The 11,309-nt window shown below is 37.6% G+C and overlaps 1 protein-coding gene across 1 annotated transcript; it reads left to right on the top strand.

The window, feature by feature from the left end:
* Positions 1-1,511: 1,511 nt before the first annotated feature.
* LOC102764149 (40S ribosomal protein S15) lies at positions 1,512-1,847 on the top strand. The gene has a single exon (XM_006759766.1). It carries the CDS (start codon positions 1,512-1,514, stop codon positions 1,845-1,847), a length of 336 nt encoding a protein of 111 aa, XP_006759829.1.
* The last annotated feature ends 9,462 nt before the right edge of the window (positions 1,848-11,309 follow it).

The raw sequence follows: 11,309 nt of genomic DNA, 5'->3' as shown, positions 1-11,309 counted from the left end.
GCGGGCACATCCCCAGTGGGGGGTGTGCAGGAGGCAGCTGATTGATGTTTCTAACTCTATCTCTCCGTCTCTCTCCCTTCTTCTCTGTAAAAAATCAATAAAATATATTAAAATAAAATAAAATAGTCTCCATCTGAGTGAACTATGGGCTTACTGACATCAGTCTCCAAACTTTGCTGCAGCTCCTAACATTTCCAGGCTCACTCCTTCCTCAGTCCCTTTGCGCTTACTGTTTACCCTGCCTGGCATATGCATTCTACAGAAAATTTCACCATTTGCTCCTGTACCTCCTTCAAGTCTTTTCTCAGATATACATAGGAGTAAACTATTCCTGATGATCTTACTTACAATTACTTCCCTTTCCTGAATATCTGTTATCTGCTTTATTTTTCTCCACAACACTTACTTTCTTATACACATTAGACCTTGCTTGTTAATTTTTGTTTGTTGTCTTTTCTGCCAACATACACATATTCATGCATATAATAAAAAGTAAGGTCCATGCAAACAATAATTTTGTTTTGTTCCTTGCTCAACCCCCAGAATCTCCAAAAGTGCCCTGGCATGTAGCAGGCGCTCATTATTTGTTGTTTGAGTGAATTATATATAAAGACAAACTTCAATCTTTTCTATTTATCAAAAAGCTTCTTAAAATATACTTGAATTACATTTGTGAGGGGAAAGAAATCATGTTTTGATGACACAATAAGACTTGAGATTGTTTTATGTTTAGTTGAGATATTGAATGTAACTGAAAGGTAGGCTGAAATAACACCACATATTGTGGCAAAATACTTGTGATCATGATCTGATATTAGGAAATATATTTGTAGTTTAAAAACAAACTGCATATATTTATCCTGTTCATGATTTATTTCTAAATTAAACTAGACACCTTTATGTTTAAACCAATATTGAGTTGGAAAACAGTCAAAAACAACTCAGTGCTTAATTGTTGTGTTTAACAGTCTGAATGAGCATGATGAACCCACACTTCATTCTTACCAACTGCTCATCCCCTCACAATCCCTCTCAGTGTCCATGACTTGACAACACTCAAATTAAGTTTTGTTGGTTTTTTTTTTTGACAACGTGAGTGAGACTCACCGTGCCTCGACTTTCTCCACCTCCCAACATGAGAGAATTGTGCAACTTTCCACAAGACCGCCTCCCTGTCCCTCCCCAGAGTAACTAGCCCAGGTGTTGGTTATTCTGGGTTTGACACAGCCAGTGAGGTCCCGTGAAGCCTCTGAGGGGCCCACCCCATCTCCTCTCCAGCCTCCTCCACCTGCATCTCTCGCACCGGCTGTTTTCCGTGAAAAGGGCAGTAACCAGGTTCAGGTTTGAACTGGCCGGGAAGAAATGGGTCAGGATGTGTGTGGGCAAGAGGGAGGAGTGAGAACGGCTGGAGAACTGAGAGTGAATATTGTTTTTCTCAAAAAAAAAAAACCCCACAAAAAACCCACAACATATATATATTTAACAACGAAAGCTTTCCGAAGGACCAACACATGGCGGAAGTGGAGCAGCAGAAGCAGCGGGCCTTCCGCAAGGTCACCTACCTTGGCGAGGACCTTGACAGGCTGGGCGAGCAGTGCCGGGGCAGAGCAGCTGAGGCAGCCCTGGGAGCCCGGCGTTGGCTCCAAACACAGCCTTGGGGGCTTCCTACTTTCCCAGTGGCCAGGAAGGAGGCGGGGCCCCCGGAGAAGCCGCAGGTGGTGAAGGTGCACCTGTGGGACGTGACCATCTCGCGGGAATGGTGGGCTCCACAAGGGCAAGACCTGCAACAGGTGGAAATCGTGTCCCTGGCAAGGGGACCACCCGCTCCTTGTACCCACAACCTCTAGGAAAGTGGTTCTCAACCTTGGCTGCTCATTAGAATCACCTGGGAATCTTTGATAAAATCCTGATTTCCGGGGCGGCACCAGCGCTGACAGCCAAGCCCCACAGCCGCTCAGCGCTGGGCCGGGATCACCCAGCGTGACCGTCTGTGTCCGTGAGGAGAATGGCATCGCAAGATGAACCAGCCGGGAACGGTCCCCGGGGAGGAAACTTCCCGCGTAGATCTCGCGGAAGACCCGTCAACCAGGAGGGAGAGGAGGTCGGCGTCCCTGGCGTCCCCAGCCCTGGGCTCATCTCACTGAACAACGGCGGGCATCCGATGGCGGAGCTGCAGGCCCTCTATTGGTCCCTGTGCGCGTGGCTGCAGCCACACCGGCGCAGTAATCTGGAGATGGTTTTCCAGCTGTCGGTGGAGCAGTTCCTGCGCAGCAGGCCCAGCCCCGAGCGGGCCGCGTGGCGGGAGCGGTGGGAGTCGAGTGGCAGAGACATGGAGGCGTTCATGGAGTACCTGATGGTTGAGTGCCCGAGATCCCTCCGCATGGTCCGTGTCAGAATGGGGGGGCAGGAAGCCCTGTTCCCGCAGAACATGCCCTTAAGACAGGTCCGGGCCTACTTACAGGCGCAGCGCTCAGCAGCGGCCTCCATGGCACTCAGCCTGGGGACACCCTCCCGGACTGCCCCAGAGACACCCCGACCAGTAGCACCAGGAGATGCAGATGAAGATGCCCAGACGCTGTACCTGTGCTGCGATGAAGCCCACAGTCCCGGGAAGGTGCCCTAGAAAGTGGCTGACACGTTTTAAATGACCTAGTTGTTGAATAAATAAAGTGTATTGTTTATTTCTTAAAATCCAGAAATGTCTCTGAGGTGGTGTGGAAAGCGGCTCCGGGTGGCTAGTGATACGGGTTGTGGGAGGTGCAGCTAGTAAACAAAGCTTGATCAGGTGCGTGTGATTGAGTAGATTCAAAAGCACGAGAACATTGTAAACATCTTGGCCACATCCTTACTCTGCCTCATGGAATCTGGCTATAAAATAAAGCCTCGGTTTGCAGGCAAAAAAATAAATAAATAAATAAAAATTTTAAAAAATCCTGATTTCTGGGCCTCATCCTCCAGAAATTCTGTTTCTTTGTTATGGGATGGGGCCACAACATTAGTAACAAAGCAACAGAATTTCCGGAGGATGAGGCCCAGAAATCAGGATTTTAAAAAGATTCCCAGGTGATTCTAATGTGCAGCCAAGGTTGAGAACCGCTGCTCTAGGAGCTGGCTCTGCCAATAAAGGCATATACTTCTCCCTAAACAACAAAAAATGCTTTAGAAGGGTCTTGGGCAACATGTATTGAAATATTTAATCTTCAGTTACTCGTAATAGCTAAAGATATGGAAACAACGAAATGTCCATCAGTGGATGAATGAATAAATACGAGTAAAATGTGGTGCATAAGTATAAGTACAATGGATTGTTATTTAGCCTTAAAAGAGAAGAAAGTCCTGCCCTAACTGGTTTGGCTCAGTGGATAGAGCGTAGGCCTACAGACTGAAAGGTCCCAGGTTCGATTCCCGTCAAGGGCACATGTTTTTAACTCTCTAACCCTCTCCCTTCCTCTCTGTAAAAAATCAATAAAATATATTTTTTTAAAAAGAAGAAAATCCTATCATAACAAATTAGATATTATTTACCATAATTAAATTTATCTGTAAAATATTTAGGCCTATGCTTTTTAGTTATTTTAAATTTCCTTTTATCATATTCTGTTATTACTGGTATGCACTTTCTACTGGTTTTTGTTTCAATCAGTAATTTATATTTTCCTAGAATAATATTCATTTAATCTGTATTTTCAAAATTATTTAGTATAAAATTTTACCTAGTGTTTTTTACATATCCTCTATACATGTAGTTACGACTCCTTTATTATTACTAATGTTAATTGTGGTTTTTCTCTTTTAGTTGATTATGTTTAATGAGACTCAATGAATGTCAATGTCTTGGTATTTTCAAATTAAAAGACAGGTTTTAATGATCACTTTTAATTTTGGTTAACTTTGTTTTCTTATATTAATTTTGACTTAATATTTGTATTTTCTGTTTTTGTTTATTTTCTAATATGTTCATTTGAAAATTTATTTTTAATCTTTTTTAAACATATGCATTTAGAGTAAAATATTTTCTTTGGACTATCTTTAGCTGTTATGAAGATTTAAATATGCAAAGTACTCACCAATGTTCATTTTAAGTAGGTTATGATTTTATTTATTTTTTAATCCTCACTTGAGGATATGATTTTATTGATTTTAGAGAGAGAAGAAGGGAGGGAGTTGGGGGGAAGAGAGAGAGAGACATCTAAGTGAGAGAGAAACCTCAGTTGGTTGCCTCCTGTATCCTGAACTGGGATTGAACTCAAAATCCAGGTATATGCACTGACAGGGAATCAAACCCCAAACCATTTGGTGCAGGGGAAAATGTTCCAAGCAATTGAGCCACACCACCCAGGGCTAAGTAGGTTCATGATTTTAGAGAAGTTTTCCTCTTCATCTCAAAAGAGCACTTAGAGAAATATCCCAAATGAACAGATTTCAAAATTTCATGTTTTTTAATTCAGTGAATATAGCCTTCACTGACTTCAACAATTTTCATTTTTGAAATTAAAATGTCCTTTATCATCAAATCCAAGGTTAATGATTTTTTAATGTTTATATTTAAAACTTGTCATTCACGCACAGTGTAACTAAAAATAATGTCTATTCTCTGTTTAACAGGCATAAAGCTTTAAATATATTTGATTATTCTTGGTGTTTACCTTTTTGAGTCCTCTAAATTTTCTTTTCTTTTACTTCTGTTCTTGGAATACAATTCACCGTCTATTCAGCATCTACTAACGAATGCTAGTATCTCACATACTGATTCATCTGAGGCTGTTGAAGTCAAGGGAACCATCCAACATGTATGATGAAAAAAAAGAGAGAAAGGAATGATAACCCTTCGTTGGCCCCTGAGAGTCAAGCATATGTGCTGGCAGAGTTCTGAGAAGTCAGAATAGAGAGAGAATGAATAAGAAAGCTGAGCAAGACTTCCCATGGTTCAGTGAGATGGCTCTGAAAGTAATGCTATCACTGTATCAATTCATATTTTCTGCTCTAAAAGCCTTTGGAGATCATTATGGAAACAGCAATTAACTTTTGTGACTAAAAGAAAAAGTATGTATAAATTTTATGTCATTTCCAAAATGTGTTCCATAAAACTACTCTGAGAAAACTAATCATTAAAAATAAAAAGATTTTGAGTTAATGCATATTTGCCTATTTAAAGACTGTCAAGTTCTGAGATGAAGACAGACATTTAACTTAGAGTTATTTTGTTTTCCAAACTTTTAAAACTCTAAAAAATTTTATTTTATAAATCACCTATTACTATTTAGCAGTTCAGAATAGTCAATTTACTATATTATATAATTTTCATGAACATATCATTTATATAATTTATTATATCTAATGTATCCTGTTATAGAAATATAGTTATGAAAAGCTTTACTTTATGTCAATGAGTAAAAATATGAGCTACATATAAATAAGCTAAATGTGTCTGATACATGTAATACATAATTAGCCTGTTTATATAAATATTCATATAGGACACATATGTCAAAAAGACTTATATGCCCTGACAAAAATATATGCCTTTGGTCTGGAGTAAAAGCTAATTAAAAATATTTATCCTTGCTAAGGTTAAGCAATGTTTTCCTGTAAATAGTTTTGGTTTAGAATTCTAAGAATGTAGAGAAAAGCTGATTCTAAAAGTTTTCTTCATAGAATTTATTAAAATAATTTTTTAAAATAATAGAGTACACTGTAACTGATTTCAAATTTTGAAATACTTTGACAAAAATCTGTAAATACTATGTTTTTGTTAAGGAGATAATTTCATTAATATAAATCTATCCACTTACCTATCTAGCTAGCTAGTTACCCTAGAAAAATAAATGTTTTAAAATTGTTTATATTTAAAACTTGTCATTCATGCACAGTATAACTACAAAACTGGCCAGCATTAAGCATAGATCACTAAAAAAGAAAAGAATTCTTTCTGTGGTGTTTAAGGTTAGTTTATAAGACATTATAGATGAAAAGTTTCAAGGTTGCATATGAGTTCAAATGTCATTAGGCTTACCCTCCAAAGATGTATGCTTTACGTTGGACAAGAATTTGTTATAACTCCACAAGTAATATTGGACACAACGTATCTAAGCTGCCTACTGAATATAACTGTATATATTGCCACTAGGAATAGATACTATCTACTGAGCATTTATCATGTACCAGAAATGATGTAAATGAAAGAAATCTCACAGATTATTGTAACTCACTTTGCATTTAAAGAAAGAGGAATTGGCCCTGGCCAGTGTTTCTCAGTGGTTGGAGCAGTGGCTCACACACTAAAGTGTTTCCGGTTTGATTCCAGGTCAGTAGTACATACCTGGGTTGCGTGTTCACTCTCTGGCCCCAGTTGGGGTGCCTGTAGGAGGCAGCTGGTTGATGTGGCTCTCTCACATCCATGTTTCTCTCTTTCTTCCTCTCCCTCCCACTCCCTGAAAAAGCAATGGAAAAAATATCCTCAGGCGAGGATTAACAAAACAAAACAAGAAAAAGATAAAGGAAGAGGAATTGAGTCATAAAGAAGTCACTTTATCCAAGGTCATATGGGACAGGGCAATAGATCCTGACTTTCAATTCAATGTAATTTCAATTGCATTAGATGGTTTTGACTGGCTTCCATAATTCTATGGAATCTCACTCTTTTAATCTTTAGAATATAATTTCTCTACGTGGTCCAGATATCAATGATCTCACCTCAACCTTAAGGTTTTTTGTTTTGTTTTGTTTTGTTTCATTTTAATATCAGAAAGGAAGGGAGGGAGAGAGAGAGAAACATCAATGATGACGGAGAATCACTGATTGGCTGCCTTCTGCACACCCCCTACTGGGGATCTAGCTCACAACCTAGGCATGTGCTCTTGACCGGAATCAACCTGGACCCTTCAGTCCGAAGGCCAAAGCTCTATCCACTGAGCCAAACTGACCATGGCTCAACCTCAAGTTTATATGAACATATGACCATTTGTATTACTTAGAATAGAAGCCACTAAACCAAGAAAGTCTGACAAAGCACAAAAAAAAATTATTTCCTTTTTAAGATCAAACATTTTGTGTTCCATATATACTATAAGAATAAGAAGTTAATAAATATTACAATATAGGGAAGCAGAGAGAAGCTATATTTTAAAATCTACATTGTCTTTCTCATCCATGCATTAAATATCTAGCCTACATTTTGCTTTTAGGATTTAGCTTATTTGTATTCAGGGAATATAAATTTGCTTAAGAATTCATCAAAGCAAAAAGTGATTTGACAAGTAAATTTTCCCCAGGAAATTATGTAGATACTAGAGGCCCAATGCACGAAATTTGTGCAAGAGTAGGTCTTCCGTCCCCTGGCTTCTGGCACCAGCTTCCCTCTGGCACCTGGGACTAGGGCTTCCCTCACAGCCCCGGCTTCGAACAGAAGGATGTCTGGAAGGACATCCGGTCTAATTAGCATATTTCACTTTTATTATTATAGATGCCCTTATATGCACACAGAAACATAAACACACACAGAAAAACATGTATAGATGGACTTAAAAGTGAAATATCTATATGGATGTGTGTATATTTGTATACACATACACACAAAAAAATCTATATTATTTTCTGATGTTACCTCTATCAACAGAGATCATTGTGGAATTAAAATAATTTGTACTTATACTTCCATACACAAATGTGTTTTGTTTTAATCTACTGTCCCCAGGTTACTTTGTAAACCCCATAATTCAATTGTGTGGATCATTCAGAATTTAAGATTTAGATTATGGCTCTTTGGGTCTTAGAAAACACTATTAAGACCACATTCTAAACATTTAAGGGGAAGAATCTTAAAGTCATATAATAGTTTCTTTTTTAATATTTTTCAAAAAGTAACTGACTTCACAAACACCAACAATAACATGATTTAGACAACTGAGAAACAGGCAAGTGTATTTTAAAATGCTAAAATAAAACACATTTGTACAAGTACAAAGCGAAACAATGCTGATAAAAATGTTAAATTTTATGAAAAAAATCATTTGCAATTCACATCAAAATAATTTAACATTCTCTATTGTTTTAATAGTACAAGTTGCAACAACAGAAAAAGAACAGATACACGCACACATTTTTTTTTTTAAAACCAAATCAGTTATAAGTGCAGAAAAATGTAAGTACAAGCACTTGTAGCCCACACAAATCTTTTAGGATTGGCACCGTCTCCCTAAAACATCTATATTCTATATAGATTTCTAATTACAACACCACCAGCAGCTGCCATTGAAATCTAGAAATACACACAATATACATAGTATATTTGTTCACATTGGGAAGATCAGTGAAATTCAGCCAACTATTTTATACATGCCTCATTCTTCAACAGATAGTAGAGAATCTTCCAGGCCTCAGACCCTCTTTAAAGCGAATTCTAATTTATCTTTATGCTTTTCACTGATCTGTATTTTTTCACAGTATAAAATTGTAAATGGTTACTATAGAGATTCTGACAGCTTGAGGGTTATTAATAAGCTGTGGCTAAATGTGAACTCAGATAATACCTTTGAAGTCTCCAAAACATGTACATTTTTGCTGGGAGACTAACATAGAAAATGTTTATTTATTTTTTCTTAATAAGTATTTAATTCCTGGTTTGGAAGTCACAGAACTGCAGCAGAGCCATTGTACAATTCATTTACAGTCGGGAACAGCTCCTAGTCTTCCTGATCACTTGCTGGTAATAGCAGGAGCTTGGGAAAGACTGTTACTATCAAGGCTTAGCAACATTTGGGAGTTTGCTTTTTTCCAGTCAAATTTTATCTGGTTCTCCTTTCCATACTCCCTTTCTTTCTGTTTCCCCCTAATCTAGACAGATGGTTCTTCCCAATCCAGATGGGCTTTTGTAGGGCTGCCCCCACTTCTCTCCCCAAATCACAGAATGGGTAGACTGCTTAGAGAGTCCACATCACTTGATCAAACCAGGTCTTCTTTTTTTTTCCATCCTGGAACCAAACTGTCCTGTAGGGTCACTTTTCTGAACTTTAGCATTTCACTGTACTTTCCCCTTTCTTTTAGTCCCAACTGAATTATCACTGGGCACCAGGAACAGATTGTTTTCAAGGAAATTCAATGAAAATAGGTACCCAAATTAATTGTGAAGTTCACATCCTAGCCCTAGAAGGAATATTCATTTCTCTTTGTATTGTAGATTTATTACTTGGAACCTGGTATGAGAATTGGCAAAGAGACAGAGTTAGCATCATTCCAAAATAAAATATCTCAAGAATGCACTACTACTGCTAATATATACAATGTATAGAATGAAGTGGCACAGGGCATAGAAATACAGGGAACAATACATCTTGTCCCCTAAGTGGATAAATTATTTTTCTTAGAGTTGATTGTAATTTCATGTGGAATTATTACATGGTAATTTATTTGCTTTTAATTTCTAATAAATTAATGTACTTTTAAAAGAAATATGTTATGAAGAGCTTAGAAAAGATTTGCTCATGGAGAAAGTTTAAAAAAATGGTGTTCTGTTGGTCAATACAGTGAAACTTACTGTACTTGAGGATAAAATGGAACTCAACATAGGGTTTTATGATAGACATTTTAATACTTAGGTAGTAAAGCATATTAAAAAATGTTTCAATGTCTAAGAAATCAAGACAGTAATCCTCAGGTGAATGCCACCCTTTAGATGAGGATCCAGGGATAATAATACTTCAAGATATTTACATTTGTTTTTTGAGTAGAGGCAGACATTTACTTTCAATGACACCTTAAAATTTAGCTAGGTTCACTCTCTTTCAAGGGTCTCATGATCATATTTGGAATCAGGGAGCTCTGATGATTCTATTCAAATCTGTCATGGGAGGTTTGAAGTTTTAAATTTATATTTGAGTAAATTAATGCTAGCTTTTAATATTTTATATTGGGAGATTTGATTTAAAATTTAACACTAAAACAGGTACCAGGAAAAGGAAATCCAGCAGTGTATTTATTATAGCTTTTAAAAGTGGAGAATGATAAAATATGGCCAATGGATATATTTCTATTTCTGAGTTCTTTTTTTAAGTCGATATGAAATAAAAAAATACATACAAAATAAGGATATTGAGCAAAAGAAAAAAAAGGTTTTACCTATATTTCTGCCAAAAATGTACTTCTGCCTCACCGGAAAAGTTTTTCATAAGGCTACCTTTAGTATAAGGCTGGGTCAACTGAACTTGAAATTTATAGGACATTTCCTCCTTTTATTACTATCCTTATTTAAAAATCAAAAACATTTGGCACCTGAGGATAGCTGTAATGGGAGGAAGAAAGATGACAGTGGATGCAGGTCTTGAGCTGTGAATGCTATCTATATGAGCCTATCAGAGCATGTGTATTTCTATTATAACTTTAAATCTCTTTTCTGCAGTATTCAAAAAGTGACAGTATGAAATGCACAAAATGATATTAATAATTACTTTAGAAAGGAAAATAGTCATAATTGCTTTGCCTCTTTTTGGAATGGCTAAGAAAGACTGTGTGGTTTATTTTCATTAAGGTTCCTCTGTTTTAGTATTCTGTATTGCTTTGAAAAAAATCTACATTTGTCATAGTTCATAGCTGCCCTGTTTGCAGCAGCCAAGGAAAGTTAAAATCACTGCTCACTGGCATGGCTAAATCTCTGCTAAGCCGACTTGACACAGTTTAACATTTCCAGTGTATTAAGACTGCGTTAATTTTTTTCAACAACAGTGCCTCCAGTCGCGATAATGTCTTCATTGGGTCTTTGGACCATTCTTCCAGTGGTGGGACTTGAAAAGAACAGAGGAGCTTTTTCTGCAGCAGGTTCTCAAAAGAAAGGAACGAAGAAGCCCAAATGCATATGCTAATAGTTTAGCTGGCAATGCTAAGGGAACAGCATTTACAAGGAGGAGTGGCCCCAGTTCATGAGAGAAGATAGCCAAGCTGGAGCTTAAGAATGATTATTATAAAGAGCATTTCCAGCAACACAACGCACCCCAGTAAGGGAATTACAAAACAGTATTCCAGAAAATATTTTTTTTGCTACTCCAGTATTGATTGGCAACATGGTGAAATAGTCAAGAAATCTTCCACTGGTTTTCTTGGTCGATGGAGGTGAATGGAAATAACTAGATGGAATCTCGGATGCAGGCTTTTGGAAGAGGATTTCACAAACAAATTGGAGAGGAAAGGAAGTCTCTGGTTGAAAGCCCTACATACATCAGCGCAGCACTCATTATCCAGTTGTGTGCTCTGCTTCGGACACACTCCCTACGCCTCAGGAAATGCCGGGCTCAAGGGACTGCTTTTCAAACTTTTTAAGA

This window comes from Myotis davidii, unplaced genomic scaffold (genome assembly GCF_000327345.1).
Source record: "Myotis davidii unplaced genomic scaffold, ASM32734v1 scaffold657, whole genome shotgun sequence".
Classification (NCBI taxonomy): domain Eukaryota; kingdom Metazoa; phylum Chordata; class Mammalia; order Chiroptera; family Vespertilionidae; genus Myotis; species Myotis davidii.
The sequence above is the reverse complement of the archived record's forward strand: the minus strand, read 5'-3'. Positions and strand labels throughout refer to the sequence as shown.

Coding starts and splice junctions, on each gene's coding strand:
- LOC102764149 (XM_006759766.1), top strand. CDS start 1,512: ATGGCGGAAGTGGAGCAGCAGAAGCAGCGGGCCTTCCGCAAGGTCACC.